At 40.2% G+C, this 15,181-nt stretch overlaps 1 protein-coding gene across 1 annotated transcript in view; it reads right to left on the reverse strand.

The window, feature by feature from the left end:
- The window catches only part of DSCAM (DS cell adhesion molecule), an 857,668-nt gene that overhangs the window by 264,200 nt on the left and 578,287 nt on the right, over positions 1-15,181 (reverse strand). The window contains exon 9 of the mRNA XM_070795162.1: positions 7,356-7,634. Coding sequence (XP_070651263.1) covers positions 7,356-7,634 — 279 coding nt within the window. The remainder of the gene's footprint in view (positions 1-7,355; positions 7,635-15,181) is intronic.

The following is a 15,181-nucleotide window of genomic DNA, read 5'->3' on the forward strand; positions in this document are numbered from 1 at the left end:
CAATAACAGGAACCAAAGGGCGGGCGTGTTTTGCCATTAATTCCAGTCCTTTCCCTCAAAATGGTTTCACCAATACCAAGGTCACCCAACTGAGTGTGACATTAGGGTCATCATCTATCCACTGCCAGTGTAAGCCATGGGGCACATGCCTAAGTGCTAAGGGTTTTTTCCTCCAACTTCCTTTGTGATAACAGCTAATTTATTTTAAATTAAGCTTTCATAAATCTTCCCTGTGACCCAAGCTATCAAAAATGTGCTAAGCTGTACAATGGTCCAAAGCCATAAGACTCTGGTATGAGGAATAAGCAGGAACTGAGTCCCCAAATTCCATTTCTCTCATTTCTTTTTATCCTACACCTCAGCTTTACAGCCTCAGTTATCACCTCATTTCCCAGATACAATTTATCCCCAAATGCTGCAGTTTCTTCAGAAGTAAGTGTACTATTACCTTTTTGACTGTATTCCCTAGGCCACTATTCTAACTAATTGTCTGATGCTTGGGATTACCACCTGGCCTCCTCCATGTAAAGTGTCCTCAGTCAGTACCAAAGTCATGTACATGTGAGTGGAAGGAAAGGAAAAACAGAAGAAGAGCAGGAATGGGAGTTACCACCCGTTGACTTTGCTCAGTTGTATCTGACTCCTTGTGACCCCATGGACTGTAGCCCACCAGGCTCCTTTGTCCATTGGATTCTCCAGGCAAGAATACTGGAGTGGGTGGTCATTTCCTACTCCAGAGGATCTTCTCAATCAAGGGATCAAACCCGTGTCTCTTGCATCTCCTGCACTGGCAGGCAGATTCTTTACCACTAGCACTACCTGGGAAGCCCTCATCCCATTTTACAAATAAGAAAATTGAAGTAAAATCTAAGTAAAAATAGGTTAAGGAATATAGTCAAGATGGCACAGCTAATGGGTGTCCAGATCCTGATAGAGATGAAAGGAAACAGAGGGCAGAGAAGCAGGGAGGGGGTCTGGGGAGTCAGACTGACAGGCCATGGGGTCTTTGCTGGGTTCTCTTATCTGCAGAGCCACAGCCCATTGACTGATACCATATGTATGCCCTACTTCCAAGGGCATTATTCCAAGGGCTAGGACTTCTGAGGTTCCCCATCACTTCCTACATCAAGCATGTACTTGGTCATGGCAATAAGCAGGTGGGCTGACTCTGATCATGGCACCACTTGTGTCTTAGCTGGTCCTGTTTATCCCTCACTGGCCTCAAAACACATGTCTGAACACCTCTGTCCTCCTTTGTACTCATTCATTAAAGGAAGACGAACTGGAAAGCCCTGCAACTAGCTGGGTGGTAAGGACATTTACAAATGTTATCTGATTCCATTCTCTCAGCAACTCCAAGAAGTATGTCTCATAATTTCTATTGTACAGATGAGGAAACTGACTCAGAAATTCAGTTGCCTTTTCTAAATCATATAGAAGATGAACAAGCAGAAACGTGGACTTTGGTTTACTTATTAAAAGTTCCAGTGTTGCTGTATTTTTCAGTTTCTTTCTAACCCGACTTACACATCAGAGTTGATGGTTCTCGCTTCTTCTATGAAGTCCATCAAAGCCACAGAGCTCTCCCTTATTAAAGCTCGCTTTGCTCTTTGGCACTGTCACTTGGAGACTTTGCAACCACCCTAGCTGCAAGAAGGCAACTTCAAAGTCTTCAAGGTCCTTGTTCTAGTTCTACTTTTCCCAGGTTACATCTCAGACCAAAAACTTTAAAGCCTCTTAGAGAAAAGCATTCCCCAACTGATATTAAAGATTGAAATAAAAACCCATATAAGTATTCTCTAATACTGTTTGCTGTTTTCATGTGGGTGTTTTTTCTCCAACTTAATTTTGCATATTTTTCACCAATCAAAGGACAGATCATGCTCCAAAGTTAGCAAGTCTGCAGTTTGCAATATGGAACTCACATTATTCTAAATGGCAACAATAAATGATAAGATTCTTTATTTTACCTAAAGATATATTTAGCTTATCTGGAATGTGATCTAGCTAAAGTGGTAACAAAATTCAACTACTTGACCATTCAAACTAAAATTAGAAATTCTGAGAGCAGCTGCCTGATCTAGCTATCTAAGAAAAAAGGCTGTCACTCATGGCAGCAATTAGTTATTCAGGTAGAAAGTTCTCTGCCCTAATTGTGTGCTAGGGGCAGAGCAGAAATGAATGAGATACTGTGTTTTCAGATCTAGAATTTCCTTTGGCTCATTTTTTTTTTTAATGTTTTACACTGCTCTTCTGTGTTGCCTATGTATTCAACTCATTGCACACATCTTTTCATGTGAAATTTTCAAAATGTTTATGATTGTTGTTCAGTTTCTAAGTCACGTCTGACTGTTTGTGACCCAATGGACTGTAGCACTCTAGGCTTTTCTGTCCTTCACTGTCTGCTGGTGTTTGCTTAAATTCATGTCCATTGAGTTGGTGATGCTATCCAACTATCTCTTCCTCTGCTGACCCCTTCTCCTTTTGCCTTCAATCTTTCTCAGCATCAGAGTCTTTTCAACTCTTCACATCAGGTGGCCAAAGTATTGGAGCTTCAGCTTCAGCATCCGTCTTTCCAATGAATACGCAGGGTTGATTTCATTTAGAATTGAATGATTTGATCTTGTAGGCCAAGAGACTCTGTATTCACTCATGGCACACATAATTTCATTTGAATGTTTCAAATTTGATTGTGATAGCTACTTTAAAACCTTGCTTCTAATCCCAACTTCTGTATGTTCATTAGGTTGTTTCTTTTATTTTTTTTTCTTTTATTTATGGCTCACATTTTCCTATTTTTTTCCCCATACCCAGTAAATATATGTAAGGCATTGTGGATATGCTATGTATTGATAGTCTGGATTTTGTTGTCTTCCTTTTAAGAGTGTTAAATGGTATGACTACAGACAGTTAATTTACTGGTGAAGAAATTTATCCTGTCAAGACAACTCATAGCCTTGTTGTTAAGGCTGGTTTAGAAGAACCCTTATTCCAGGACTAGATTAGGTCTCTTTTAGTTGTGGCTTCTCTGAGATTTCAACTGAATTCCCTGTGTATTCTCTACTCTGATTAGTCAGAAATTCAACACTTCTCAGCACTGTGTAATTCTTGGAATCTTTAATCATGTCACATTTTCCTGGTAACTGTTCTCTACTAGATCTCATAAAGTCTCACCCTACGCATGTGAAGCATAGTACCTAGCTAAAGACTCAAAGGGAACCCTATACAGATATTAGGAAATCTTTCTTTGAACAGGTCCCCACTCCCTAGTACTCTGCCCTGAAATATCTAGCACCTCAATAATTCTAAATGTTAATCTTTGTTTATCATCACCTGAAAAGTCACTATTATCTGTTTTGGCTCTTCATCCTGCTATCATGGTTTGGAAAGTGCACCAAGCAAAGATCTGGGGTGCATTTGGGGAACAGGTCATATTTATCTCAAGGACCACACAGCCCTCTACTGTGTGTTTCACTGCCTGAAAAATGATTACTTTACAAATTTTTGTCTAGTTTTATAATTGTTGATGGGCTTTCCTGGTGACTCAGATGGTAAAGAATCTGCCTGCAATGCAGGAGACCTGGGTTTGATCCCTATGTTGAGAAGATTTCCTGGAGAAGGGAACGGCTAACCACTCTGGTATTCCTGCCTGGGAAATCCCAGGGACAGAGGAGCCTGTGGGGCTACTGTTCATGGGGTTGCAAAGAGTTGGATATGACTGAGTGAGTAACACTTTCACTTTTCATAATTGTTCATGGTAGGAGGATAAATCCATTGTGTGTTACTCTCTGATGACTTTTTAAATGTATCTTTTAAGTTACTTGACCCCAAACCTGGCTGTCTGAAATTTCCAACCATTTCTGTTGGTTCTACCTTATGGGGCCCTACTAGGATTATTATTATATTAGTTTGGACATATTCCATTGGTAAAAGAACCCAATTAACTAAGTCAAGGACCTGGATCCTCTAATAATCTCTTTGCCCTGCCACATACAGTTTTTCCTCTCTACTGGCTCATTCCCTTTAGTATGTAAGCTTCCCTTGTCCCATGTCCATATCTAACTTCCTTTCCATTTTTTCTGCCTCCTGCCACAGCAACATTCTTGAAAATATAAAAATAAGTGTATTTTCTTGAGTTTCCACACATTCAGTTACCTCCCTTTCTTTTTTCTCATTCACTGTAGCTACCCCGTTGTGCAAGGTCAAATCAGTGTTCATCTTCCCCCAAACCCAATGAACAATTCTTGGTTTTCCTCTTTTTCTACTTTTGGTGGGACATGATATACTTTATTATGTATCTTTCCTGATTATTTGCTGTTTTGCTTTCAGGGCCCCACAATCCACTGGATTTCTTCCTGTTTCAGTGACTGCTTTTTCTTCCTGTCTCCTTTGTGGATTTCTCCTCTTATTCTGAAATCTTAAATTTGGAATGCCTTGGGTCTAGACACTCTTGTTGCTCTCGTATGGTTATTTCCCTGTGACAACTGCTACTCCTTACATCTTTTCAACTTTTGCTGCAGACACTTTCATCTACCTGACTAGGCAAAATATGTACTCCAATTAAGGAATCTTCTTTCTCACTTGCTATAGTCACTTTATAACATGTTTTGTTTGCTCTGCCTCCAAAACATATTGCAAATTAAAACTGCTTCTTATTACCTTGACCCACTACTTTCACTCAAGTCACTTTCTATCTTGCCTCAACTTCTGAAATGCCTTCTTATCTACTATCTTTGCTTTCTGAACCAGTCCATTCTTTACACAGCTGCTAGTGTGATGATCAAAAACATAAATCAGGTCATGCTGCTGGCTTAAAGTCACCAATGGCCTCTCTTTGCATTTACAGAACAAAATAGACTTCTAAAGTAGTTGTATATTCAAATTACCTAGGGTATGTGGACTTAAACTTCCCTGCATTTTATAATCAGCTTAGAAATTTTACAAATTCTGGTGTAAATTTGGGTCCCCCAAATTTACCCATTGTGCTTGGGTCCCCCCCACCACCCCACCAGTGATGTTTATTTATTTGGACTTCAGCCTGGACATCAGGCATTTTTTAAAGCTCCCCAGGTAATTTTAATATGTAAAAAAATTCAAGAATCATTAACAGATGATTTTTGAATTTAAAAAAAGAAAGAATAATGCCCCAGAGATTTGGGAGATGGATCTGCTCCCAGAGATGGTGATTTACTTGTGTTTAGTTTGGAGAAGGAAATGGCAACCCACTCCAGTACTCTTGCCTGGAAAATCCCATGGATGGAGGAGCCTGGTAGGCTACAGTCCATAGGGTCGTGTGTTTAGTTAGGACTAGAAAATAGTCATCAGTGTTTTCTTAAATCTCTCAGGAGATTTCATAGTGAAGTCCAGATTGAAAACCAGTGCCCCACATCATTTTGTCCTTGACTATTTCTCCAGCTACTGACCTACTTGTGAAGCACATCTTCTTTCTCAGGGCTGTATTATCCAACTAGTGATTCAATGTTAATTTCACAGAAGCTTATTTAACATATTTTTTAAAACAGCCACAGAGAGACACTAATCAGATTATGGTCATCTGCATTATCCTGATTGGCTGAGCTCAATTCCAGGTCACTTGACTTTTGCCTTGGTCAAAAAGTTCACCTGCCTTTCCTGCAAAGTCAAGCAATTCACAGAACACTCGTGTACATTTTCATCTAGCATTTTTCTTCTCTGACCTGGATCCTTCAGAGTAGATTATATCAGAGTCAGGCTGATTTACTCCCTGTTTTGACCTTTCAAATGATAGTGAGAGTCAGTTCTTCTCATAAGAAAGCATTTGGGAAGCAGTACTGGAGCAGCTTCCATGTTTATGTATCTTCAAAACTGGGGAAAAAATCATTGCTCCTAATTTTATTAGTATAAGGCCATTTGTGCCTTTGGTTTGTATCTAATTGAAGGTAGATGTTCTGATTTACTCGGGGAAACTCTTTTTCACAAATACAAAGTTGGTTTCTTCATATGAATTCTAAGTATGCTTCACTTTATTCTGTTGCCAACTAGCCAGAATGGGCATTACTTTTCAGCAGAAAGGAAGGAGAAGTGTCATGGAGACCAGGTGCAAGGTCTGAGAAAGGACTTGGGAATCTACAGCTCAAGAAAGAGTTTGCTCAGATCTACTGACTGTCTTGAAGGTGATGGAATCCATCCCTCTTGATAACTATAATGAGAGCCCTGTGTTAGAGAACTTTAAAATCCTGCATTGGCAGGCAGGTTCTTGCTTAGAAGGTAAAAAATCTGCCTGCAGTGCAGGAGACCTCAGTTCAATCCCTGGGTCAGAAAGATCCCTGGAGAAGGGAATGGTAACCCACTCCAGTATTCTTGCCTGGAGTATCCCATGGACAGAGGAACCTGGTGGGCCACAGTCCATGGGGTCACAAAGAGTCAGACATGACTAAGAGATTTTCACTCACTTTCTTTACCACTAGTGTCACCTGTGAAGCCCCAAAATGCAAACAGTCAACATTAATATAAATCTTTAATTTCATACAATTACTTCTGCAATGTGGGGGAGTATTGTATGGGTAGATGAACACATACACCTCTAGAAGAAGCATGAAATCAAAGAACATCCATGCTCCACAGACACTGGAGAACACTAGCTTCTCATTTTGCAGGTAATGCATGTGAACCTTAATGAGAATTAGGAGATCTGGGCAGAGATGTGAAATGAGACTTTAGCTTACATTTCAGGTTCACTGAGAGCCCTAGAAAAATTTTCTGCAAATTAAACTACCTTCTTTCAATTTTTTCATAAATTTTTGCCATACTTCACTTATTTAATAGATGTTTCAGTACCCTTCGCAGATAATGAGAGATTTAATGCTCAACAGAAATGATGAAGAAAACTACATTTTAGAAACTAGAAAACAAAAACATATAAAAGCTACCTTATATGTTTTGACTTTAGAAAAACTGTGATATATGGCTTTGACAAATATTATTTTTAAAACCATCAGTCTAAATGATAATACAAAAAGTGCTATAAGGTAAATTCAACACAGCATGTGCTCATGAGCTTTGGGCCTCAACTATCACCGGGTTAATGTAGGGAAGCCCTATTTCAAGAAATATATCCCATGGACCTCACATCTTCATCCACACATTTCTTCTTGGCTAATTTTTGAAATTTCATATTTTAGGTAAATATCAATTAAACCTTGGTTTGGAGTTTAGAGGAGTTCATAGTTGGTTCCTACAGCTGTGTGTGTGTGTGTGTGTGTGTGTGTGTGTTTGAATGGGAATTCTAGTTACTTTGAATATTTCAAGGAAACACCGTTGACGAGCGTTATTGAGTTTGACTGCATGGATGCCACACAGCCTCAGTCCCTCCTTACCTCTCACAATTAGCTGGCTTTGGTGCTCCACAGCTGCTGCCTCATTGCGGGCTATGCAGGTATAATTCCCATTGTGCATCAGGGAAAGATTGGAAATCCTTAAGGAGCTTGTGAAGTCAATGTTGTCAATGGTCACCCCGAGGCTTGCTGGGATTGGCCGGCCATCTTTCTGCCAGGTGATGGTGATGGGTAAGTCCCCTGAGACCACAACGCACGGGATGAAGACCCGCTGTCCGATGGAGAACCTTGGAAACTCAAAAGGCTGGATAAAAGGTGGAACTGAAAGAAAAGAAGAAGTAATAAAGGAAAGATGATAATGAACTGTCATTACTCTACATTCTCTTTTCTTTAACCCTCTTGCATGACATTGAAAGAGCAATACAAGTCACTGCTACAGCATACACATATATGAACTAGCAGAAGATTTGAAATAGGGCTCTCCTGTTCTTTGAATTTTCTTATTGTTCTAAATGATAAGCATGGGTTAATTTGTATTAATACTGCAGAAAATATGCTTAATCTAATTATTTTGATAAAAATGTTTTAAATTCAATAATCATTTTTTAAAGGAGATACTTCAGGTTCTGCATTTTTCAGTGTAAATGCCTTGAAAGACGGCTTTGGGATTGGCTTTCTCTTGGAAGCTTTTAAAAATGTGTTCAAGAGATTTCTTTCCTGCCTTGCTAATACTAACTTTACAATTACTGTTTTCCCTTCAATCCATTCCACACGTTTTTAGTAAACATACTTAGGTCTATTGAAGAAAGAGATTTCAGTTTTATTATTAAATACTTTTAAAATATCCAATATCCAGCCAATAGCAAATGTTAATTTAAAATGTTTATGTTAGGATAACTGCACAGTTACTCAGTTCTTGTTATTATCAGTCAGTAAGTTGTGTCCGACTCTTGGTGACCTCATGGACAATCATGCCAGGCTTCCCTGTCTTCACTATTTCCTGGAATTTGCTCAGATTCATGTCCATTGTGTTTCCTCTCTACCCCCTTAATTTTGCACATTCCTTGCCCATGATCTTATATTATGAACTGGTCCGTGGTCAGTTTTCTGAGTTGAGGAGATGTGCTGCTACTGAAGATAAGGTTATAACCTTCAGCTCAGCCAGCCATGGACACAGCCACACTCCATCTGGAATGCTATGTTTTCATTTAATTTCCCTAATACACTCTTATTTTTCCCTCTTGACTTAGGATCATTCTTCTTGGCAGCTTCCTAGATGGCCTCACAGGGTATCAGCATCATAAAATAGTCAAAATGGCACCAGAGGAGCCAATTTTGGATTCTCCTTTGGTTACTTATTGGTCATGAGGTCATGGGCAACCTGACAATGTGCTCTTCCTATCAGTCTTTTGGGGTAGTTATTCATAGATTAAGATTTTAAGCCCATATAACTTAATGTAAGCCACTTATTATGCTAGGTGATTTCATAAAATGAAATTATGAAATAGCAGGATGTCTGCAGAATTTATTCATTAAATCAGTCATAGTTTCATTTCATTATCAACTCAGGGGAGATGTAAGGAATCCAGCTAAGAAACAACTGAATGGAAACCAGTCATTCATTCATTTACTGAAGAAGTGTTTTTTGAGCAGCTACTACTGCTGCTGCTGCTGCGGCTAAGTCACGTCAGTCCTGTCCGACTCTGTGCGACCTCATAGACGGCAGCCCACCAGGCTCCCCCATCCCTTGGATTCTCCAGGCAAGAGCACTGGAGTGGGTTTTGAGCAGCTAGTATGTGCTCAATATTGCACTGTATGTCAGTATGTCAGACAGCAATGAACATGATATACCATCTCTACCCGGTACAGCTGTCATGCATGCATAGTCATAGGCTGCTATGTTAACAAAGCATAGCAGTGGCTTTTCTGTTATTTAGTATTATGGGTTCGATCCCTGGGTTGGGAAGATCCCCTGGAGGAGGCATGGCAACCCACACCAGTATTCTTTCCAGGAGAATCTCCACAGACAGAGGAGCCTGGTGGGTTACAGTCGATGGGATTGCAGAGTTGGACATGACTGAGCAACTAAGCACACGTGCATGCGCGCGCACACACACACACACACATGCTTCTAGAGGAGGTGGGAAGTTAGAATTGCAAATACAGCCAGAATCAGTAAGCAGGTGGCTCAAGTTAGACCTTACCAGAGAAACAAGCAAGTAAACAAACAAACAGCCAAAGGTACAGACAAGCATGCTGCTGCTGCTGCTGCTAAGTCGCTTCAGTCGTGTCTGACTCTGTGCGACCCCATAAACAGCAGCCCACCAGGCTCCGACGTCCCTGAGATTCTCCAGGCAAGAACACTGGAGTGGGTTGCCATTTCCTCCTCCAATGCATGAAAGTGAAAAGTGAAAGTGAAGTCGTTCAGTCGTGTCTGACTCCTAGTGACCCCATGGACTACAGCCCACCAGGCTCCTCCGTCCATGGGATTTTCCAGGCAAGAGTACTGGAGTGGGGTGCCATTGCCTTCTCCAATACACAAGCATAGTCAGTGTCAAAACTGCTGTGGATACTCAATGTGAAGTTATTAATAGAACTTTGGGTCTGCAACAAGTTGGTCTGATGCTAAGAGACAAAGATCTCAGGATGGGTTCTACCTGGTAATTACAAACCATTGAGTTAGTGCTATTTTACAAATGTAGGTAGTATGGATTTTGTTTCTGTTTTCTCTTTACACTCTGATTCCTCTGTAGCTAAGCCTTGCCTCTGTTCTTGAAAAAAAGAGCCCTTTATCCTGTACAGGCTTCCCTGTAGCTCAGATGGTAATGAATCTGCCTGCAGTGCAAAGGATCCAGTTTTGATCCCTGGGTTGGGAAGATCCCCTGGAGAAGGGAATGGTCACCCACTCCAGTATTCTTGCCTGAATAATTCCATGGACAGAGGAGCCTGGCAGGCTACAGTCCATGAAGTCGCAAAGAGTCAGACATGATTGAGTGACTAACACTCTCTATCCTGTAAATTCTTCCTGCTGTAAGAAGACATTCTCATATTTAATAAGTATTGACAGCCTACAACCTGTTTAGATCAAGCTGAATTACGCTTGGTTTGTTCATGGTTGTCATGAGGTGGGGAAAGTGCCAAGCTGTACCAAGAGTGTTTGTATTTCTCTAAATCTTGCCCCAAGTGTCACAAATGTTTATTCCACGTGTAATATTAGCATGTAATAAACTGACATCTTTAAAATAAAAAGTAACTGCATTTCCTCTTCTTTGGTTTCTTTTTGTTTGTTTTTACACAGTGAAAGCAAGACTTTTAATGATGGTCTTGAAAGATGTGGTGTTGGGTGGACAGGCACCCCTGGGACATTACAGCAAGCACTTTTATCCTCTGGAGCACAGACCCCTCCCCAGTTCCTCACTGGCTGAATATTGTGGGGTTACAATGTTCCCAGACATTACCTAAGTCCCATATTCTTTCTTCTCCCTTCCCATCCTAAGTCCATGTTTCTCAACAAAGACTATAGTTTATTTCTTTCCAAACATCCTGTTAGCATAGGGACTCTCCAGGTGTAAGCTGTTAGGTAAGACTAGCTTGCCAGTAATTTTCCAAGACAATTCTTTGGTTTCTTACACACAGAAACCTAGTTGTGAGTCTTCTCAGATGAACCTAGGCACCCGTTGCTGGCTGGGTGCTTCTTATCTGAACTGGAGATCATTTTTCTAAGGTAAATCAACTTTGGAGCCAGACTCCCTGAGTTTAAGTCTGGCTGTGTCATTTTAGTCTGGAGAAGGAAATGGCAACCCACTCCAGTACCCAGGGAAATCCCATGGACAGAGGAGCCTGGCAGGCTACAATTCATGGAGTGGCAATGAGTCCTGCATGACTTAACAATTAGCCCTCTCTCTGTGCCTCAGTTTCCTTATTTGTAAATCAAGGTGGCAGGGTGGGGGCTTCTATGAGCAGTGGATGAGTTAACATAGGGGTTAACAGAACTTCACATGCACCTGAATTGGTTGCCTTGCACCAGGCCTTTACTGAAGGGAAAAAACAAAACAAAACAAAAACAACAACAACAACGGAACACCCAAGTGAAACAAGTGGACAAGGTACAGGACTCTACCTTTCTTATCAGTTATAATGGGAGAGGAAAGAAATAGATAAGGACTTACTTTCTAAACCCCAGATCAAGAAAGAAAGATAAGATAGATACCTTTCAAACTATCTGTTTAATCAGAAAACAATATGGGGTGTAGGCTGTCAATACTCATTAAATATAGGAGTGTCTTCTTCATAGCAAAAGAAACTCACAGCATAGAAAAATGGCATGTGAATATCATTTGCAAAGAATGGAGGCAAGAAGTACCTACACCCATGACTGATTCATGTCAGTGTATGGCGAAAACCACTACAATATTGTAAAGGAATTAGCCTCCAATTAAAATAAATTAATTAATTAAAAATAAATAAAAAAATAAAAACAGGAAAAAATGTGTAGTAATGAGTTCTCTGAGGAGTTAAAAACCATAATACATAAAAAATCAATTGGCTATTAAAAAAAAGAAGTAGCTACAGGAGAATCCATTTTTAAAAATTCATGCTTTCCATAATTCTAAAATATCTGTAATTCATTGGTTTATAGAACTCTAGGACATATAATTATAATTTCAGAAATAAATTTCAGAATATTTATCCATAAAGTGACACTGCTGGAAATAAAGACCCCAAAGCAGTGAAAACAAATGTCAGAAAGCCCAGGAATATTACTCAGCCATAAACAAGGAGTGGAATTGTGTCATTTGTAGAGATGTAGATGGAACAAGAATCTTCCATACAGAGTGAAGTCGGAAAGAGAAAAAACAAGTATCATATAGTAATGCATATTTGTGGAATCTAGAAAAATGGCACAGATGAACCAATTTGCAGGGCAGGAATAGAGACTCTGATGTAGAAAATGGACATGTGACTCGGGCAGAGGAGGGTAAGGTGGGATATATACACACACACACTCTATGTAGAATAGAGAGCCAGTAGGAAGCTGCTGTATAGCACAGGGAGCTCAGCTCAGTACTCTGTGATGGCTGGGATGCGGGGGCAGGAGCCTGGTCCGAGAGGGAGAGCACGTATGTATACATATGGCTGATTCATGCTGTTGTTCAGCAGAAAGTAACACAACATTGTAAAGCAATTATACTCCAATTGTTGTTGTTCAGTCGTTCAGTCCTGTTCCACTTTTTGGAACCCCGTGGACTGCAGCACACTAGGCTTCCCTGTCCTTCACCATCTCTCGGAGCCTGCTCAAACTCATGTCCATTGAATCGGTGATGCCATCCAATCATCTCCTCCTCTGTCGCCCCCTTCTCCTCCTGCCTTCAGTCTTTCCCAGCATCAGGGTCTTTTCCAATGAGTTGGCTCTTCATGTCAATAATAATAAAAAAGGAAGCCTAGGCATAACCCTCACTCACGTCACTCAGAGGACAATCCCTCACTCTGAACATTGTATTTTAAACTTTTGCAGCACTCTTATTATCTCATTTCTTGGTCTCAACTGGATGCTGAGAACTGGCATATTGACAAGGGCTCAGTAAGAAGCCACGATAGGTAAGGTTAATGTGAGGCAGAAACGAAGCATAAATACAAAGAGCAGATGCAACCACAGCACACACAGCAGCTGGCCCAGAGTCTACGCTGAGGCACCCTGCTCTTCACAGCCAGTGTTTCTGCAGTTAATACAATATCAAGGTGCATAATTAAGACTCTTGACTCATAAGCTATTGTTAATATATTAAATGGGGAAAAAATAATATCTAAAATATTTCAGAACATATTTATTTTTAAAAAAGGTATCCAAGATAGTTAAAATTTTACATGATGAGAGGAAGGATTTAGTTCGAGGGAAAAGTCATTTTCCCAGAATAATGCTAACATTAGCTTTGTGACTTCTTGTTTCGCTTGCCACATTACATTGGGATGCACGTTTTTAGTGCAAATTAAATTTTAAAAACCTATGTGTCAAACATGTCACTTCTTACTACGTATGTTGTCTCCTTTGCTTCAGCTGTGAATGCAAGTCTGCTGTAGAAAATGCTCAGAAATATTTGAAAGGGTCCAATATTTTATATTTTTTATTTATAAGATACAAAATTGGAGACAAGAAGTACACCAAGGGGTTCTAAATCTCTTGTAATTATTCTGGTGAAGTCAAATCACCAGCTTTAGGCACATCACTTACTTTATCAGATTCATTGCCTCATTTTCTAAGGTAAATTCTCTGAATCTTATTGATAATGAAACACTGTCGCATTATAGGAGCAGAAATTATGAATGTAACCTGCAGCAGGTTTTCACATATCCTTCTTATGTAGTTTGTAAATATCTGCTCAAGGTCACTTCTTATCAGTTTTGTGGATTTCATTCTACATAATGGTGTGGGTTCCATTCTCTAATGCTGTGTTAATTTAGACTAAATGTTAATCTAGATTCTTGTTCTTTCTAAATGCATAGCAAGAACATGAAATCAGGCTAATATATTTCTGTCTTGCCCCTCAAAAATGAAATGTATATTCTTTTTCAGAGGGTACAAAACAATTTTTACTTCTCTCCCCCAACCCCACCTGGAGGAGAGTTTATTAAAGCATATTAAAAGAAACATAGTTGGGTGTTGGCCAGTTGTGGGTAGTTTTAGCAGTGTTATCTTGATACAGTTTTCTTTTTTCATTCATTCATTCATTTATTTTATTTTTGGCTGCACTGGCTCTTCCTTGCTGGGCACAGGTTTCTCTAGTTGTGTGAGAGTAGGCCCCCTACTCTCCAGTTACAGTGCATGGGCTTCTTATATGGTGGCTTCTCTTGTTGCTGAGCATGGGCTCTAGCATGTGGGCTTCAGTAACTGTGGTGCACAGGCTTCACTGTCTCAAGGCAAGTGGAATCTTCCTGGACCAGGGACTGAACTTGTGTCCCCTGCATTGGCAGGTGGGTTCTTAACCACTAGACCACCAGAGAAGTCCTTGACCCAGTTTTTTTATTTTTTAACTCTCTGATTCCATTTCTTCACATGTAAAACAATGATGGTGAAACAATTCATAAGAGTGTCAGTGGCGGGCTTTATGTAACATGCGGCCCCAGAGCCCAGGTGGTACACACAGGTAGCTCACTTTAGCATCTTTCCTCCTTTCCTCTTCCTCTTTTTTTTTTTTCCTCTTTTTGTCCCAAGGCCCATAATTCAGTGGGAAAATCAAATGCATTACATACACGTTGAGACATGTGAGGCTCTTTTTCCATTGCCATATATAATTCCATCAATTCCACATTTTGTCATTCCATTTCTGTAATTGAACTCCATGAGTCTCCATACAAAAGTCTCAGGTTGACAGCTCTCAGTATCAGACTGTTTAAAGAGACTGCCTCAAGCCAAAGTCTTCTGAGTCATGGCTGCAGATACTTTAATTTTCCTGTCTTTTTTCTATTCTGTTTAACAAGTCCTTTCTTCCCAATTGTTAAGAAGGTTTTATTTTTTATTTTTTTATAACATCTTATGTGTTTCACAAAATCTCCAAAAATCGCATCTCCTAACACTGCCCATTATGGGCATGCAAATCCCATGGCTGGTCCCTGAGAGTCCAGTCCCAATTACACACTCATTTCAGGGTCTGTATGCCCACAAGGGATGCCTGGAACCTAAGTAGACTCAGGGCTCTGGATGAGTAGACTCATCCAGGTACAAGCTGTGGCCTGAAAACTGTGAGGATGATGAACACGTGTAACTTGTGGGTTGAGCACACTGGTTAATGGACGGTCTACCTATAAGACTGGTTATTGTCCAATTCTGCAACATTGCAGTGTGCTCTCAAGTCTAGAAAAGTAGATCACTG

The sequence above is a fragment of the Bos indicus genome, chromosome 1 (genome assembly GCF_029378745.1).
Source record: "Bos indicus isolate NIAB-ARS_2022 breed Sahiwal x Tharparkar chromosome 1, NIAB-ARS_B.indTharparkar_mat_pri_1.0, whole genome shotgun sequence".
Classification (NCBI taxonomy): Eukaryota; Metazoa; Chordata; class Mammalia; order Artiodactyla; family Bovidae; genus Bos; species Bos indicus.